This window comes from Ylistrum balloti, unplaced genomic scaffold (genome assembly GCF_031769215.1).
Source record: "Ylistrum balloti isolate Yb309-2 unplaced genomic scaffold, AGI_CSIRO_Ybal_v1 Utg371380, whole genome shotgun sequence".
NCBI lineage: Eukaryota > Metazoa > Mollusca > Bivalvia > Pectinida > Pectinidae > Ylistrum > Ylistrum balloti.
The window spans coordinates 64,533-85,590 of record NW_026782728.1 but is presented as its reverse complement, the minus strand read 5'-3'; the positions used below and the strand labels follow the sequence as shown (position 1 = coordinate 85,590).

The following is a 21,058-nucleotide window of genomic DNA, read 5'->3' as shown; positions in this document are numbered from 1 at the left end:
GACACTATTGTGTAGTAACCATCAGTGGTGACACTATTGTGTAGTAACCATCAGTGGTGACACTATTGTGTAGTAACCATCAGTGGTGACACTATTGTGTAGTAACCTTCAGTGATGACACTATTGTGTAGTGGCCATTTGTGGTGACACTATTGTGTAGTAACCATCAGTGGTGACACTATTGTGTAGTAACCATCAGTGGTGACACTATTGTGTAGTAACCATCAGTGGTGACACTATTGTGTAGTAACCATCAGTGGTGACACCATTGTGTAGTAACCATAAGTGGTGACACTATTGTGTATTGAACATAAGTGGTGACACTATTGTTTAGTAACCATCAGTGGTGACACTATTGTGTAGTAACCATCAGAGGTGTCATTATTGTATAGTAACCATAAGTGTTGACACTATTGTTTAGTAACCATCAGTGGTGACACTAGGGTGTGAAATGTTTTACTCTGCACTTATTAGATAAAGATATAACTTCCGTCATTTGTCAGCTGTCCATCCTACATCAGGGACGTCTAGTGCTTGCGTCCCAGCCTTCATCAAGCTGTAATTCACCCATAGGTCTGTTTATAATTCCTTCTTATGGCTGTACTAAAAACCGATTTTTATCAAAACTGTTTAGAATTTTGACATAACATTGGATCTTCTTCAAACATTGTAACAGGTATCTCCAGTGATTTAAGAGATGATGCTGTGCCATAAGGGGTGATGTCACTGTTGTGAGGGGTGATGTTAGTGCCATAAGGGGAGATGTCGCTGTTGTGAGGGGTGATGTTGGTGCCATAAGGGGTGATGTCACTGTTGTTAGGGGTGATGTTGGTGGCAGGAGGTGTGATGTCATTGTTGTGAGGAGTGATGTCACTGTTGTGAGGGGTGAATTTGGTGCCATGAGGGGTGATGTCACTGTTGTGAGGAGTGATGTTGGTGACAGGAGGTGTGATGTCACTGTTGTGAGGAGTGATGTCACTGTTGTGAGGGGTGAAATTGGTGCCATGAGGGGCGATGTCACTGTTGTGAGGGGTGATGTTAGTGCCATAAGGGGAGATGTCACTGTTGTGAGGGGTGATGTTGGTGCCATGAGGGGTGATGTCACTGTTGTTAGGGGTGATGTTGGTGGCAGGAGGTGTGATGTCATTGTTGTGAGGAGTGATGTCACTGTTGTGAGGGGTGAATTTGGTGCCATGAGGAGTGATGTCACTGTTGTGAGGAGTGATGTTGGTGACAGTGATGTCACTGTTGTGAGGGGTGACTGTTGTGAGGGGTGATGTTGGTGCCATAAGGGGTGATGTCACTGTTGTGACGGGTGTTGTTGGTGACAGGAGGTGTGATGTCACTGTTGTGAGGGGTGATGTTGGTGCCATGAGGGAGGATGCCACTGTTGTGAGTGGTGATGTTGGTGCCATGAGGGGTAATGTCACTGTGTGAGGGGTGATGTTGGTGCCATGAGGGGTAATGTCACTGTGTGATGGGTGATGTTGGAGCCATGAGGTGTGATGTCCCTGTTGTGAGGGTTGATGTTGGTGCCAGGAAGGGTGATGTCACTGTTGTGAGGGGTGATGTTGGTGCCATGAGGTGTGATTTCACTGTTGTTAGGGGTGATGGTGGTGCCATGAGGTGTGATGTCACTGTTGTGAGGGGTGAATTTGGTGCCATGAGGGGTGATGTCACTGTTGTGAGGCGTGATGTCACTGTTGTGAGGGGTGATGTTGGTGCCATGAGGTGTGATGTCACTGTGAGATGGGTGATGTTGGTGCCATGAGGTGTGATGTTACTGTTGGTGCCATGAGATGTGATGTCACTGTTGTGAGGCGTGATGTTGGTGCCATGAGGGGTGATGTCACTTTTGTGAGGGGTGGTATCACTGTTGTGAGGGGTGATGTTCGTGTCATGAGGGGTGATGTCAATGTTGTGAGGCGTGATGTTGGTGCCATGAGGGGGTGATGTCACTGTGTGATGGGTGATGTTGGTGCCATGAGGTGTGATGTCACTGTTGTGAGGGTTGATGTCGGTGCCATGAGGTGTGATGTCACTGTTGTGAGGGGTGATGTTGGTGCCGTGAGGTGTGATGTCACTGTTTTGAGGGGTGATGTTGGTGCCATGAGGGGTGATGTCACTGTTGTGAGGCGTGATGTTGATGCCATGAGGGGTGATGTCACTGTTGTGAGGGGTGAATATGGTGCCATGGGGGTGATGTCACTGTTGTGGGGCGTGATGTCACTGTTGTGAGGAGTGATGTTGGTGACAGGAGGTGTGATGTTACTGTTGTGAGGAGTGATGTCACCGTTGTGAGGGGTGAATTTGGTGCCATGAGGGGTGATGTCACTGTTGTGGGGCGTGATGTCACTGTTGTGAGGCGTGATGTTGGTGCCATGCGTTGTGATGTCACTGTTGTGAGGGGTGATGTTGGTGCCATGAGGGAGGATGCCACTGTCACTGCTGTGAGGGGTGATGTTGGTGCCAGGAGGTGTGATGTCATTGTTGTGAGGAGTGATGTAACTGAGTGAAGGGTGATGTTGGTGCCATGAGGGGTGATGTCACTGTTGTGAGGGTTGATGTTGGTGTCATTAGGGGTGATGTCACTGTTTAGAGCCGTGATGTTGGTGCCATGAGGTGTGATGTCACTGCTGTGAGGGGTGAACTTGGTGCCATGAGATGAGATGTCAATGATGTGAGGGGTGATGTTGGTGCCATGAGGTGTGATGTCCCTGTTGTGAGGGGTGATGTTGGTGCCAGGAGGGGTGATGTCATTGTTGTGAGGCGTGATGTTGGTGCCATGAGGGGTGATGTCACTGTTGTGAGGGTTGATGTTGGTGCCATAAGGGGTGATGTCACTGTTTCGAGCCGTGATGTTGGTGCCATGAGGTGTGATGTCACTCCTGTGAGGGATGATGTTGGTGCCATAAGGGGTGATGTCACTGTTGTGAGGTGTGGTATCACTGTTGTGAGGGTGATGTTGGTACCATTAGGGGTGATGCCACTGTTGTGAGGGGGGAGTCACTGTTTTGAGGGGTGATGTTGGTGCCATGAGGTGTGATCTTACTGTTGTGAGGATTGATGTTGGTGCCATGAGGTGTGATTTCACTGTTGTTAGGGGTGATGGTGGTGCCATGAGGTGTGATGTCACTGTTGTTAGGGGTGATGGTGGTGCCATGAGGTGTGATGTCCCTGTTGTGAGGGGTGATGTTGGTGCCAGGAGGGGTGATGTCATTGTTGTGAGGCGTGATGTTGGTGCCATGAGGGGTGATGTCACTGTTGTGAGGGTTGATGTTGGTGCCATAAGGGGTGATGTCACTGTTTCGAGCCGTGATGTTGGTGCCATGAGGTGTGATGTCACTCCTGTGAGGGATGATGTTGGTGCCATAAGGGGTGATGTCACTGTTGTGAGGTGTGGTATCACTGTTGTGATGGGTGATGTTGGTACCATTAGGGGTGATGCCACTGTTGTGAGGGGGGAGTCACTGTTTTGAGGGGTGATGTTGGTGCCATGAGGTGTGATCTTACTGTTGTGAGGATTGATGTTGGTGCCATGAGGTGTGATTTCACTGTTGTTAGGGGTGATGGTGGTGCCATGAGGTGTGATGTCACTGTTGTTAGGGGTGATGGTGGTGCCATGAGGGGTGATGTCACTGTTGTGAGGGGTGATGTTGGTGCCAGGAGGGGTGATGTCATTGTTGTGAGGCGTGATGTTGGTGCCATGAGGGGTGATGTCACTGTTGTGAGGGTTGATGTTGGTGCCATAAGGGGTGATGTCACTGTTTCGAGCCGTGATGTTGGTGCCATGAGGTGTGATGTCACTCCTGTGAGGGATGATGTTGGTGCCATAAGGGGTGATGTCACTGTTGTGAGGTGTGGTATCACTGTTGTGATGGGTGATGTTGGTACCATTAGGGGTGATGCCACTGTTGTGAGGGGGGAGTCACTGTTTTGAGGGGTGATGTTGGTGCCATGAGGTGTGATCTTACTGTTGTGAGGATTGATGTTGGTGCCATGAGGTGTGATTTCACTGTTGTTAGGGGTGATGGTAGTGCCATGAGGTGTGATGTCACTGTTGTGAGGGGTGATGTTGGTGACAGGAGGTGTGATGTCACTGTTGTGAGGGGTGAATTTGGTGCCATGAGGGGTGATGTCACTGTTGTGAGGCGTGATGTTGGTGTCATGCGTTGTGATGTCACTGTTGTGAGGGGTGATGTTGGTGCCATGAGGTGTGATGTCACTGTGTGATGGGTGATGTTGGTGCCATGAGATGTGATGTCACTGTTGTGAGGGTTGATGTTGGTGCCATGAGGGGTGATGTTGGTGCCGTGAGGTGTGATGTCACTGCTGTGAGGGGTGATGTTGGTGCCATAAGGGGTGATGTCACTGTTGTGAGGGGTGATGTTGGTGCCATGAGGTGTGATGTCACTGCTGTGAGGGGTGATGTTGGTGCCATTAAGGGTGAATTAAAATATTTTAGTAATGAAAATTACATCAGTTCTAACGAAAACAGATTCTTTCTTGGACTACCATCATCTTTTCTGAATAACCTTAAAACACTATTTTGTTACCACAAGGCTTAGTAATTGCCTCGTACCCTCATGACCTACACCCAGTATGTTTTTTCATATATTTTCACATTGCTAAAGGACTGTAAATGACCATCTTAACAATATTGATTTAAAACCATGAAGTAGAAATAAAATGACTGAAGGGGCCATTATTATATGAAGATATCTTTATTACAGATCTTATCCAGGAGTTATCATTCGCCCAACTGGATGAATATGAGGATTTACACAATATGACATCACCTGACATTGTAGGTGCCATTGAGCCATGTGATTCTGGGTCAGATATCGCCAAAAAGTTTGATGATAAATACATATCGAAGCCCATAAAAAAACAACTAAAGTCTGCTGCTCTTCAAGAAACAGAAAAATACGGCCAACACCACATCAATGTGGGAAAGCAATTGACCTAAGCAGGGTTAATGATGGAAAAATTTGGAAAAGAAAGAAAGTGAAGATTTACTGGGAAAAAAATTCTTCAGAATTGTGGATAAACTGAATGGGGGTCGGAAACCTAAAACTGTTTCATGCTATTTCTGCTGTTCAAATTTGTAGAAAAGCAGATTGTGGGTCAGAAACCTGTAATAAATAGATGTTCTTGTCATCATTGGGGAGCAGTTTGTAGACAATGGATTGATCTAAGTTCTAATGTGAAATCATTTATTACCAACTTTTTATTAACATTGTCAAACATGTCTTTATGTTGTTAATACTTAATTTTGACCACTTGATCTATATCATATTTTTATAACATCTTGTGCATCCGTTGTCATTCCTTCATACAACAGTCTTGAATAAACTGGGATCAAGGTGTGTATATATATCATAGTACAGTTTTGTATATAATATATTGGTATATATTTGTGTTTTGTATATATTTGTACTGTACAGCTCCATTTTATGGAGAACTTTCATACGCAAAACAACATTCAATGGAGTTCCTTTATTTTTCAAGTTGTTGATACCAAAACTATAAATGATTAAAGTATTTTCAAACAGCAAGAAAGAGCAAATGCAGATGGTATCTTGCAAAAATGTGCCAATACTATTTGTCAATAATAAGTACGATACTTCCATTGACTTGACCAAGGATAGATGAGTTTCTAAGTTTGTAGTATTTCAATATGCTCAGTATGAAAAATTTCTGTCAAGAATGTGTGATCAAATGAAAGATCTTGACCCATTTTCGAGGTCACAGGGATAAATGTAGAATGTTAGAATGAATTACCAATTATGTTCATTTTATTTATATTTTCACTTTTTAAAGGTCACAAGGGTCAAATTTGTTACAATCTTTAATGACTTCTTGTCAATAACAAAAAGATCAATGTTGTTGAAACTGGTTTTTCAATGTTAGTGGATGAAGGACAATCGTTTTCAAATAATTGACCATGACAGATGTTAAAGATCTCTTTGGTTAAATGAGTTGAGATATAATTTTGTTTTTTCAATAAGCAATAGGTTTGGAATAATGACATTTGTGTAGTAGCATGTATAAAAAATATGATTTTAAGTTTGCAGAAAATGTTTCTATGACCAAATGGTATCTTCTTTGTATGCTGTAGATTAGCTGAGCTGTTTATTTATTCAGATGACAGTTAAGGCCAGTTGGTCTCCTGTTTATAAAACATTGGCAGGATTGTTATTACTGAAAGTAAACAGCATTTCATACTAGATAGTAAAGAGTTGTGAAGAAGTTCTTGCATTTTGCCCATCTATTGTAAAACAATACACATTTTACTTCTTTTGACAACCCCTGAGCCAATTTAAATAAAATTTGGTAGGTATTTTCATGGCCATTGGAATGAAGTACAATGTCTCCGACCTAGGGGACTTTGGCAGGTGTCAAATTGAATCAAATTTTCGAAAATCTCCTTAACACTCAGATATGGAAGAATCAAATACTTTTCATAGATGGAAGAGTTTTTGAGATGCTTTAACTCAAATTATGAATTTATAATCCTTGCATTTTCCCTTGGGGAGGGGTATTAAGTTGGAAGCTTGTAGAAATCTATTTCTCTCTAATTCAACCCCTAACCCTAACAAAAGCAACCAATGTTTATGGAATTCAGGTGACTGTTAAGACCATTGGACCTTTTCTTTTGTCAAGACATTATCATGCAGTGTTGATAGTTTGGTTGAAGAATTAGAAGATTTTGATATATGAGTTAGGTTGTACCAAATAGTTTCACAATTTTTAAAATTCTTTTATGGTATCCAGATCTGGAAAAAGTAAGTTTTCAATTTTTGTCATTTTTAGATCATCTGACCGTGGGTAAGGTTTCGTAGTCAGATGACCTTTGGCCTATGATTCTCTTGTTTATGTTGAAAATTTGAATTTACCATTATGTAAGAATATCTTTGTTTTTTGGATGATTAAATCAGATCTCGCTTCTAGACCCGTAAACTCTCTCTCTTTCTCTCTCTCCATATTATTTACTCTCTCCATTTCAATACATTCTCGTACTGTTTTTTTTCTTCTCTCATTTTGTTGTATGTGTGGGTGAAAAAATTTGTGTACTTGTATATTCAGTAATGATGATGATGACTGAGCGAGAGAAAATGATTGTACATGGATTATACTGCTTTTATATGGTATGATGCTGATTGCACATGACATGATGGCACAGTGTTGACTGTGGATGATGAAGAGTATGCATGTGGAAATTTGATGATGATGGTGAGTGATGATGATGATGATGAGTGATGATGATGATGATGATGATGAGTGATGATAACGATTATACCATGGGTGGTCGGGTGGCATAGTGGTTATACACTCGCCTTTCACCTAGTCGACCGGGGTTCGATTCCCGGAACGGACGTGAAAAGGTAAGGGGTCACCTGCCCAACCACGTAAGTTTTCCCCGGGTACTCCGGTTTCCTCCCACAATAAGACCACTCATGCGCTTACAGCCGGGCCAACAAGAGTGATTAGTATAAGTTGACATAACTTGTTTCGAAATTGTTGTAAAATAAATCAAGTTTATATATATTTATAATGATTTGTACATGGGCTGATGAGTGTATATGGAATGATGATGATGATGAGGAGGAGGATGATGATTGTACAATAAGATGCATGAGGTCTACAAGTGCTTTGGTGTGTGAGGTGTGCAAGGTTGTTTATCTGTATGTTTAAAATGCTTTGAAAAATTAAATAAAAATTATCATTGAAACTTCAACCATGATTAAGAATGGATCATTTACAAAAAAAAAACAAGTTTTCTTATTCATTTATATGTTTGATGACTGATATTTTATGATCATGATAGCAGATATATCTGAGGTGTTTTTGTCCATTTGGCGATACCCGAGTTTAATTCGTAAATTCTTGGAAGAATTGACCATAATTGTGGGCTTCAACAACTGTTGTATTCAAGCAAATGATGGTCAGGAATATCTGAGGTGATTTGTCTGGTTATCAATATCCGAGGTGATTCATCCATGACGTCTATGATGACTTGTCCATAATTCTGGGCTTACATTACCTTTAAATTCAGGAAGTTGCCGACTGTTATATCTGAAGTGAATTGTCCAGTTGACAATATCAGAGGTGATTCATCTGTGACGTTTGGGATGACTTGTACCTAATTGTGAGCATCAGCTGTCCCAAACTGTCCGTGAAGTCAAAAAAGACCTGTCCATAATCCACTGTATTTTTAACAAAGACAATTTATAATGCATTCTCTCATGAAAACTGTGACAAATATATTGTGTTGGGAGCAGTATTCGTGCATGATATATTTTTCTATTAGTTTCCACATATTGCTGTGGTGTATTTTGTTTTTAGCTCACCTGGCCAAAAGGGCCAAGTGACCGTGTGCCATAGCGGGGAGTCATCGTCCGTCTGTTTTCCGTCCGGCGTTTGTCAACTTTTCATTTAAACATCCTCTTCTGAAATACCGAAAGGCGTAGAGTTATCATATTTAGCTGGAAGGTTCCTTAGATGAAGCGCAACAAAATCTGTAAAATGAAATGACATTGACCTAAATTCAAGGTCACAGAGGTCAAATGTGCTAAATCTTTAAACGACTTCTTTCAAAATACCTGAAGGTCTAGAATCATTATATTTGGCTAGAAGGATCCTTTTATAGAGCCCAACAAAGTTTGCAGAAAGAAATGATCTTGACCCTTATTGAAGGTCACAAAGGTCAAATGTGTTAAAACCTTTTAAACGACTTCTTCTGAAATACCAGAAGGCCGAGAATCATTATATTTGGCTGGAAGGTTCCTTTCATAAAGCCCAACAAAGATGCCAAAAGAAATGACCTTGACCCATATTCAAGCTCACAGAGGTCAAATGTGTGATAACATTTAAACAATTTCTTATGAAATATAGAAAAGCATAGAATCATTATATTTGGCCAGTATGTTCCTTTTATGAAGTCCAAGAAAGTTTGCAAAAAAAGAAAAATGACCTTGCCCCATAGTCAAGGTCACAGGGTCAAATGTGTTAAACCTTTAAATTACATTTTCTGATGATCCAAAACATCTAGAATAGTGATGTTATTCCAAAATAGGTTCTCAATGATGCCCGGTAATATTTGAGAACAGAAATGACCTTAACCCATATTCAAGGTCACAGCAGTCATTTTTTTTAACCTTTAAACAACTTCTGATTAAGCTAAAGGCTTAGGATCATAATATTTGTCAAAAAGGTTCCCTTAATGGTGCCCAAATAGTGTGTGTAAAAATAGCTTGACCCATAATGATATTTAAGGTCATTGGGGTTAGATTTCTTCTGATTAACATAAAACACATCGTATTTGGCCATAAAATGCTTATATACAAATGACTTATTTTTTATAAAATGCCACTTCAGGTGACAAATACTACCACTACTTTGTTCCGTTAACAACTCCCCCGGATCCCACTACTACCACTACTTTGTACCTTTAACAACTCCCCGGATCCCACTACTACCACTACTTTGTTCCGTTAACAACTCCCCCGGATCCCACTACTACCACTACTTTGTACCTTTAACAACTCCCCCGGATATCACTACTACCACTTCTTTGTTCCGTTAACAACTCCCCCGGATACCACTACTACCACTACTTTGTACCTTTAACAACTCCCCCGGATCACACTTTTACCACTACTTTGTACCTTTAACAACTCCCCCGGATCCCACTACTTTAATAAAACTACTTTGTACCTTTAACAACTCCCCCCATCAAACCACTTTGTACTAACAATATATCACTTCCCACTACTACCTTTAACAACTCCCCCCACTATACCCACTAATTATCCCACTACTTTGTACCTTTAACAACTCCCCCGGATCCCACTACTACCACTACTTTGTACCTTTAACAACTCCCCCGGATCCCACTACTACCATTACTTTGTACCTTTAACAACTCCCCCGGATCCCACTACTATCATTACTTTGTACCTTTAACAACTCCCCGGATCCCACTACTAACACTACTTTTTACCTTTAACAACTCCCCCGGATCCCACTACTTTGTACCTTTAACAACTCTCCTGTATGCTACTACTTTGTACCTTTAACAACTCCCCCGGATCCCACTACTACCACTACTTTGTTCCGTTAACAACTCCCCCGGATCCCATTACTACCACTACTTTGTGCCTTTAACAACTCCTCGGATCCTACTATTTTGTACCTTTAACAACTCCCCCGGATCCCACTATTACCATTACTTTGTTCCGTTAACAACTCCCCCGGATCCCACTACTACCACTACCTTTAACAACTTCCCCGGATCCCACTACTACCACTCCTTTGTACCTTTAACAACTCCCCCGGATCCCACTACTTTGTACCTTTAACAACTCCCCCGGATCCCACTACTACCACTACTTTGTACCTTTAACAACTCCCCGGATCCCACTACTACCACTATTTTGTACCTTTAAGAACTCCCCGGATCCCACTACTACCATTACTTTGTACCTTTAACAACTCCCCCGGATCCCACTATTACCATTACTTTGTTCCGTTAACAACTCCCCCGGATCCCACTACTACCACTACTTTGTACCTTTCAAAACTCTCTGGATCCCACTACTACCACTACTTTGTTCCGTTAACAACTCCCCTGGATACCACCACTACGATTACTTTGTACCTTTAACAACTCCCCCGGATCTCACTACTATCACTACTTTGTTCCGTTAACAACTCCCCGGATCCCACTTCTACCACTACTTTGTACCTTTAACAACTCCCCCGGATCCCACTACTACCACTACTTTTTACCTTTAACAACTCCCCCGGATCCCACTACTACCACTACTTTGTACCTTTAACAACTCCCCCGGATCCCACTACTACCATTACTTTGTTCCGTTAACAACTCCCCCGGATCCCACTACTACCACTACTTTGTACCTTTCACAACTCTCTGGATCACACTTCTATCACTACTTTGTACTTTTAACAGCTCCCCCGGATCCCACTACTACCACTACTTTGTTCCGTTAACAACTTCCCCGGATCCCACTACTACCACTACTTTGTTCCGTTAACAACTTCCCCGGATCCTACTACTACCACTACTTTGTACCTTTAACAACTCCCCGGATCCCACTTCTACCACTACTTTGTACCTTTAACAACTCCCCCGGATCCCACTACTACCACTACTTTGTACCTTTAACAACTCCCCCGGACCCCACTACTACCACTACTTTGTACCTTTAACAACTCCCCGGATCCCACTACTACCATTACTTTGTACCTTTAACAACTCCCCCGGATATCACTACTACCACTTCTTTGTTCCGTTAACAACTCCCCCGGATACCACTACTACCACTACTTTGTACCTTTAACAACTCCCCTTGATCCCAGTACTACAATTACTTTGTTTTTTTAACAACTACCCCGGACCCACTGATACCACTACTTTGTACCTTTAAGAACTCCCAGGTTCACACTACTACCACTACTTTGTACCTTTAACAACTCCCCCGGATCCAACTATTTTGTATCTTTAACAACTCCCCGGATCACACTACTACCACTACTTTGTACCTTTAACAACTCCCCGGATCCCATTTCTACCACTACTTTGTACCTTTAACAACTCCCCCGGATCCCACTACTACCACTACTTTGTACCTTTAACAACTCCCCTTGATCCCAGTACTACAATTACTTTGTTCCGTTAACAACTACCCCGGACCCACTGATACCACTACTTTGTACCTTTAAGAACTCCCAGGTTCACACTACTACCACTACTTTGTACCTTTAACAACTCCCCCGGATCCCACTACTACCACTACTTTGTTCCTTTAACAACTCCCCCGGATCCCACTACTACCACTACTTTGTACCTTTAACAACTCCCCCGGATCCCACTACTACCACTACTTTGTACCTTTAACAACTCCCCCGGATCCCACTACTACCACTACTTTGTACCTTTAACAACTCCCCGGATCCCACTACTACCATTACTTTGTACCTTTAACAACTCCCCCGGATACCATTACTACCACTACTTTGTACCTTTAACAACTCCCCCGGATCCCACTACTACCACTACTTTGTACCTTTAACAACTCCCCTTTGTACCTTTATCCCACTACTACCACTACTTTGTGTACCTTTAACACTCCCCCGGATCCCACTACTACCACTACTTTGTACCTTTAACAACTCCCCCGGATCCCACTACTACCATCTACTTTTTGTACCTTTAACAACTCCCCCGGATCCCACTACTACCACTACTTTGTACCTTTAACAACTCCCCCGGATCCCACTACTACCACTACTTTGTACCTTTAACAACTCCCCCGGATCCCACTACTACCACTACTTTGTACCTTTAACAACTCCCCTTGATCCCAGTACTACAATTACTTTGTACCTTTAACAACTCCCCCGGATCCCACTACTACCACTACTTTGTACCTTTAACAACTCCCCCGGATCCCACTACTACCACTACTTTGTACCTTTAACAACTCCCCCGGATCCCACCACTACCATTACTTTGTACCTTTAACAACTCCCCCGGATCCCACTACTACCACTACTTTGTACCTTTAACAACTCCCCCGGATCCCACTACTACCACTACTTTGTTACGATAACAACTCCCCCGGATCCCACTACTACCACTACTTTGTACCTTTAACAAGTCCCCTTGATCCCAGTACTACAATTACTTTGTACCTTTAACAACTCCCCCGGATCCCACTACTACCACTACTTTGTACCTTTAACAACTCCCCTGGATCCCACCACTACCATTACTTTGTACCTTTAACAACTCCCCCGGATCCCACTATTTTGTACCTTTAACAACTCCCCCGGATCCCACTACTACCACTACTTTGTACCTTTAACAACTCCCCCGGATCCCACTACTACCACTACTTTGTTCCGTTAACAACTCCCCCGGATCCCACTACTACCACTACTTTGTACCTTTAACAACTCCCCCGGATCCCACTACTACCACTACTTTGTACCTTTAACAACTCCCCCGGATCCCACTACTACCACTACTTTGTACCTTTAACAACTCCCCCGGATCCCACTACTACCACTACTTTGTACCTTTAACAACTCCCCCGGATCCCACTACTACCATTACTTTGTACCTTTAACAACTCCCCCGGATCCCACTACTACCACTACTTTGTTCCGTTAACAACTCCCCCGGATCCCACTACTACCACTACTTTGTACCTTTAACAACTCCCCCGGATCCCACTACTACCACTACTTTGTACCTTTAACAACTCCCCCGGATCCCACTACTACCACTACTTTGTTCCGTTAACAACTCCCCCGGATCCCACTACTACCATTACTTTGTACCTTTAACAACTCCCCCGGATCCCACTACTACCACTACTTTGTTCCGTTAACAACTTCCCCGGATCCCACTACTACCACTACTTTGTACCTTTAACAACTCCCCCGGATCCCACTACTACCACTACTTTGTTCCGTTAACAACTCCCCCGGATCCCACTACTACCACTACTTTGTACCTTTAACAACTCCCCCGGATCCCACTACTACCACTACTTTGTACCTTTAACAACTCCCCCGGATCCCACTACTACCACTACTTTGTACCTTTAACAACTCCCCCGGATCCCACTACTACCACTACTTTGTACCTTTAACAACTCCCCGGATCCCACTTCTACCACTACTTTGTACCTTTAACAACTCCCCCGGATCCCACTATTTTGTACCTTTAACAACTCCCCCGGATCCCACTACTACCACTACTTTGTACCTTTAACAACTCCCCCGGATCCCACTACTACCACTACTTTGTTCCGTTAACAACTCCCCCGGATCCCACTACTACCATTACTTTGTACCTTTAACAACTCCCCCGGATCCCACTTCTACCACTACTTCGTACCTTTAACAACTCCACGGATCCCACTACTACCACTACTTTCTTACGTTAACAACTCCCCTGGATCCCATCGCTACCACTACTTTGTACCTTTAACAACTCCCCGGGATATCACTACTACCACTACTTTGTATCTTTAACAACTCCCCCGGATCCCACTACTACCACTACTTTGTACCTTTAACAACTCCCCTTCCCCGGATCCTACTACTACCACTACTTTGTACCTTTAACAACTCCCCCTGATCCCACTACTACCACTACTTTGTACCTTTAACAACTCCCCGGATCCCACTTCTACCACTACTTTGTACCTTTAACAACTCCCCCGGATCCCACTACTACCACTACTTTGTACCTTTAACAACTCCCCCGGATCCCACTACTACCACTACTTTGTTCCGTTAACAACTCCCCCGGATCCCACTACTACCACTACTTTGTACCTTTAACAACTCCCCGGATCCCACTACTACCATTACTTTGTACCTTTAACAACTCCCCCGGATCCCACTATTTTGTACCTTTAACAACTCCCCCGTATGCCACTACTACCACTACTTTCTTCCGTTAACAACTCTCCTGGATCCCACCACTACCATTACTTTGTACCTTTAACAACTCCCCCGGATCCCACTACTACCACTACTTTGTACCTTTAACAACTCCCCCGGATCCCACCACTACCACTACTTTGTACCTTTAACAACTCCCCCGGATCCCACTACTACCACTACTTTGTACCTTTAACAACTCCCCCGGATCCCACCACTACCACTACTTTGTACCTTTAACAACTCCCCGGATCCCACTACTACCACTACTTTGTACCTTTAACAACTCCCCCGGATCCCACTACTACCACTACTTTGTACCTTTAAGAACTCCCAGGTTCACACTACTACCACTACTTTGTACCTTTAACAACTCCCCGGATCACACTACTACCACTATTTTGTACCTTTAACAACTCCCCAGGATCCCATTACTACCACTACTTTGTACCTTTACCAACTCCCCCGGATCCCACTTTTACCACTACTTTGTACCTTTAACAACTCCCCCGGATCCCACTACTACCACTACTTTGTACCTTTAACAACTCCCCCGGATCCCATTACTACCACTACTTTGTACCTTTAACAACTCCCCCGGATCCCACTATTTTGTACCTTTAACAACTCCACCGTATGCCACTACTACCACTACTTTGTACCTTTAACAACTCCCCGGATCCCACTACTACCATTACTTTGTACTTTTAACAACTCCCCCGGATCCCACCACTACCATTACTTTGTACCTTTAACAACTCCCCGGGATCCCATTATTACCACTACTTTGTACCTTTAACAACTCCCCCGGATCCCACCACTACCATTACTTTGTACCTTTAACAACTCCCCCGGATCCCACTACTACCACTACTTTGTTCCGTTAACAACTCCCCCGGATCCCACTACTACCACTACTTTGTACCTTTAACAACTCCCTCCCCGGATCCCACACTTTGTACCAACAACTTTGTACCTTTAACAACTCCCCCGGATCCCACAACAACTCCCCCGGATCCCACTATTTTGTACCTTTAACAACTCCCCCGGATCCCACTACTACCACTACTTTGTACCTTTAACAACTCCCCCGGATCCCAATACTACCATTACTTTGTACCTTTAACAACTCCCCAGGATCCCACTACTTTGTACCTTTAACAACTCCCCGGATCCCACTACTACCATTACTTTGTACCTTTAACAACTCCCCCGGATCCCACTACTACCACTACTTTGTACCTTTAACAACTTCCCCGGATCCCACTACTACCACTCCTTTGTACCTTTAACAACTCCCCGGATCCCACCACTACCCACTACTTTGTACCTTTAACAACTCCCCCGGATCCCACTACTACCATTACTTTGTACCTTTAACAACTCCCCGGATCCCACTACTACCATTACTTTGTACCTTTAACAACTCCCCCGGATCCCACTACTACCACTACTTTGTACCTTTAACAACTCCCCGGATCCCACTACTTTGTACCTTTAACAACTCCCCCGGATCCCACCACTACCATTACTTTGTACCTTTAACAACTCCCCCGGATGCTACTACTTTTTACCTTTAACAACTCCCCCGGATCCCACCACTACCATTACTTTGTACCTTTAACAACTCCCCCGGATCCCACTACTACCATTATATTTGTATTCAACAACTGTTTAAATTAAGTGGTTTTTTTTGTTTGATATAATGAACAGGTTTATTAGGCGCAATTCGTAATATTGCTTTTTTATATTTTGAATTGTTGAATTATATTTCTGCGTGAATCAATTACTTTAGCATACGTCATCTGACCTACTTCAGTGTACTTCATCTGGCCTACTTCAGCATACGTCGTATTTAACTGTCCCCCGGATCCCCACCTACCACTACTTTGTACCTTTAACCCCGGATCCCAGGTACCACTCTTTGCCTACTTCAGCATACTTTGTTCTTTAAGAACTCCCCGGATCTCACTACTACCACTACTTTGTTCCGTTAACAACTCCCCCGGATCCCACCACTACCATTATTTTGTACCTTTAACAACTCTGTTACTTTGTACCTTTCTCCCCTCAGGATACGTATACTTTGTACCTTTAACAATATACCTTTAACAGCACATGTTTTTAACAACTTAAGTGGTTTTTACCTTTAACAACTCCCCGGATCCCACCACTACCATTACTTTGTACCTTTAACAACTCCCCCGGATAATACTTTATATTTTGAATTGTTGAATATCTTACTTTGTACCCTACTTAACAACTTCATCACTACTACTTCAGTGTACTTCAACAACTCCCCCGGATGGCCTACTTTTGTACGTCATCTGGCCTACTTCAGTGTAGGTCATCTGGCCTACTTCAGCATACGTCATCTGGCCTACCTCAGCATACGTCATCTGGCCTTCTTCAGTGTACGTACCTCAGCGTACGTCTTCTGGCCTACCTCAGCATACGTCATCTGGCCTACTTCAGTGTACTTCTTCTGGCCTACCTCAGTGTACGTCATCTGGCCTACCTCAGCATACGTCATCTGACCTACTTCAGTGTACTTCTTCTGGCCTACTTCAGTGTACGTCATCTGGCCTACTTCAGTGTACGTCATCTGGCCTACTTCAGCATACGTCATCTGGCCTACTTCAGTGTACGTCATCTGGCCTACCTCAGCATACGTCATCTGGCCTACCTCAGTGTACGTCATCTGGCCTACCTCAGTGTACGTCATCTGGCCTACCTCAGCATACGTCATCTGGCCTACCTCAGCATACGTCATCTGGCCTACCTCAGCATACGTCATCTGGCCTACCTCAGTGTACGTCATCTGGCCTACCTCAGTGTACGTCATCTGGCCTACCTCAGTGTACGTCATCTGGCCTACCTCAGTGTACGTCATCTGGCCTACCTCAGTGTACGTCATCTGGCCTACCTCAGTGTACGTCATCTGGCCTACCTCAGCATACGTCATCTGGCCTACCTCAGTGTACGTCATCTGGCCTACCTCAGTGTACGTCATCTGGCCTACCTCAGTGTACGTCATCTGGCCTACCTCAGTGTACGTCATCTGGCCTACCTCAGTGTACGTCATCTGGCCTACCTCAGTGTACGTCATCTGGCCTACCTCAGTGTACGTCATCTGGCCTACCTCAGTGTACGTCATCTGGCCTACCTCAGTGTACGTCATCTGGCCTACCTCAGTGTACGTCATCTGGCCTACCTCAGTGTACGTCATCTGGCCTACCTCAGTGTACGTCATCTGGCCTACCTCAGTGTACGTCATCTGGCCTACCTCAGTGTACGTCATCTGGCCTACCTCAGCGTACGTCATCTGGCCTACCTCAGTGTACGTCATCTGGCCTACCTCAGTGTACGTCATCTGGCCTACCTCAGTGTACGTCATCTGGCCTACCTCAGTGTACTGGCCTACCTCAGTGTACGTCATCTGGCCTACCTCAGTGTACGTCATCTGGCCTACTTTAGCATACGTCATCGTCGAGTAAACACCGATTTAACAACAACATGAGTCTGATATTGATTTTCGTGTTGCAGGATAAATATAATACAAGACTACTTTTGTCTTTTGCGACCTTCACCAAAACGTAGCGTATATGTAAAGTCACTGACCAGATATTTTCATTCAATTGGCGCTCTTTTTTTCCGGCGTAACTGGTTTGCTAAATATCATTGGACAATTGTAACACTATTGTGACGTCATATATCTGACGTCACACGTACGATTGTTTTTACCAATAACAAATGTTCATTCTGACACTTTGATATACATCCGGCTCCAGGCTATCGATATGACAGACCATATGTATATACAATAAGTTAACAAATCCATGTATTTCTCTAGTTTGATAAAAACAAACACCACAACAATAAGCGAATTTTGCATTGACAGCTCTTATTTAAATTATCTGTCTTTTGTCTGTTAATGTACTTCGGTTGATGTGTTCGTTCCAGACTGATGACCAACCAGATATTATTCCATCCGGGTTCTTGGGTCCGGATTTGGCTTAACGCTGCGCTGCTAAAAATAACCTCTAAAAGCATTTTTCATGATGCTTATGTCAAGGTGCGAGTTTTTAAATTCTCGTTTAGTTTTGTTGCTTAATGAAAAAAAGTACGAAGAGACCAGTTTGATATTACACTCGACCAGATATCGGTTATTATGGTCATATCTCGAGACTCGAACGAATTGTAAATCATACTCTGACTAACCCTTTACCAGATATTGGTCCTTGGCCAGACAATTCGGGTTTGATATATATATATATATCAAAACTCATCACACTTCACCCAGATGTATCAGCCCTGCCCTAGATGTATCAGCCCTCGACCAGATGTATCAGCCTAGATGTATCAGCCCTCCCCCACATGTATCAGCCCTCATTCAGCCCTCCCCTAGATGTATCAGCCCTGCCCTAGATGTAACAGCCCTCCCCTAGATGTATCAGCCCTGCCCTAGATGTATCAGCCATGCCCTAGATGTAACAGCCATCCCATAGATGTATCAGCCCTGCCCTAGATGTAACAGCCCTCCCCTAGATGTATCAGCCCTCCCCTAGATGTAACAGCCATCCCCTAGATGTATCAGCTCAGCCCTAGATGTAACAGCCCTTCCCTAGATGTAACAGCCCTCCCCTTAATGTATCAGCCCTCGCCCAGATGTATCAGCCCTCGCCTAGATGTAACAGCCCTCGCCTAGATGTATCAGCCCTCACCCAGATGTAACAGCCCTCGCCTAGATGTATCAGTCCTGCCCTAAATGTAACAGCCCTCGCCTAGATGTATCAGCCCACGCTTAGATGTATTAGCCCTCATCCGGATGTATCAGCCCTCGCCCAGATGGTCAGTCCTCGCCCAGATGTATTAGCCCTCGCCTAGATGTATCAGCCCTCACCTAGATGTATCAGCCCTCGCCCAGATGTATCAGCCCTCGCCTCGATGTATCAGCCCTCGCCTTGATGTATAAGCCCTCATCCAGATTTATCAGCCTCGCCTAGATGTATCAGCCCTCGCCAAGATATATCAGCCCTTACTTAGACTTAACAGCCCTCGCCTAGATGTATCAGCCCTCGCCCAGATGTATCAGCTCACGCCTAGATGTATCAGCCCTCGCCCAGATGTATCAGCCTTCATCCAGATGTATCAGCCCTCGCCTAGATGTATCAGATGTATCAGCCCTCACCCAGATGTAACAGCCCTCGCCTAGATGTATCAGTCATCGCCCAGATGTATCAGTCCAGACCTAGATGTATCAGTCCTCGCCTAGATGTATCAGTCCTCGTCTACATGTATTAGCCCTCGCCTAGATGTATTAGCCCTCGCCTAGATGTATCAGCCCTCGCCTAGATGTATTAGCCCTCGCCCAGATGTATCAGCCCTCGCCTAGATGTATCAGCCCTCGATCAGATGTATCAGTCCTCGCCTAGATGTATCAGTTCTCACCCAGATGTATCAGCCCTCGACCAGATGTATCAGTCCTCGCCTAGATGTATCAGCCCTCGCCTAGATGTATCAGTCCTGCCCTAGATGTTACAGTCATCGCCCAGATGTATCAGCCATCGCCTAGATGTATCAGCCCTCGCCCAGATGTATCAGCCCTCGTCTAGTTGTATCAGCCCTCATCCAGATGTATCAGCCCTCGCCTAGATGTATCAGCCCTCATCCAGATGTATCAGCCCTCGCATAGATGTATCAGCCCTCACCTAGATGTATCAGCCCTCGCCCAGATGTATCAGCCCTCCCCTAGATGTATCAGCCCTCGCCTAGATGTATCAGCCCTCACCTAGATGTATCAGCCCTCGCCCAGATGTATCAGCCCTCACCTAGATGTATCAGCTCTCACCCAGATGTATCAGCCCTCGCCTAGATGTATCAGCCCTCGCCTAGATGTATCAGCCCTCACCTAGATGTATCAGCCATCGTCCAGATGTATCAGCCCTCATCCAGATGTATCAGCCCTCGCTTATGTATCAGCCCTCATCCTAGATGTATCCTAGATGTATCAGCCCTCGCCTAGATGTATCAGCCCTCGCCTAGTTGTAACAGCCCTCGCCTAGTTGTATCAGCTCTGTCATAGATGTATCAGCTCTCGCCTAGATGTATCAGCCCTCACCCAGATGTATCAGCCCTCGCCTAGATGTATCAGCCCTCGCCTAGATGTATCAGCCCTCGCCTAGATGTATCAGCCCTCGCCTAGATGTATCAGCCCTCGCCTAGATGTATCAGCCCTCACCCAGATGTATCAGCCCTCATTCAGATGTATCAGCCCTCGCCTAGATGTATCAGCCCTCACCTAGATGTATCAGCCCTCGCCCAGATGTATCAGACCTCCTCTAGATGTATCAGCCCTCGCCTAGATGTATCAGCCCTCGCACACCTAGATCGTATTAGCCCTCACCCAGATGTATCAGCCCTCCACCAGATGTATCAGCCCTCGCCTAGATGTATGAGCAGCCCTCGCCTAGATGTATCATCAGCCCTCGCCTTGATGTATAAGCCCTCATCCAGATGTATTTGCCCTCGCCTAGATGTATCAGCCTTCACCTAGATGTATCAGCCATCG

At 44.5% G+C, this 21,058-nt stretch overlaps 1 protein-coding gene across 1 annotated transcript in view; it reads left to right on the top strand.

The window, feature by feature from the left end:
• The first annotated feature begins 2,423 nt into the window (after positions 1–2,423).
• Positions 2,424–21,058, top strand: part of LOC132562235 (golgin subfamily A member 6-like protein 2) — a 77,585-nt gene continuing 58,950 nt past the window's right edge. The window contains exons 1-5 of the mRNA XM_060226970.1: positions 2,424–2,476; positions 2,746–2,937; positions 3,104–3,397; positions 3,667–3,916; positions 4,308–4,402. Coding sequence (XP_060082953.1) covers positions 2,424–2,476; positions 2,746–2,937; positions 3,104–3,397; positions 3,667–3,916; positions 4,308–4,402 — 884 coding nt within the window. The remainder of the gene's footprint in view (positions 2,477–2,745; positions 2,938–3,103; positions 3,398–3,666; positions 3,917–4,307; positions 4,403–21,058) is intronic.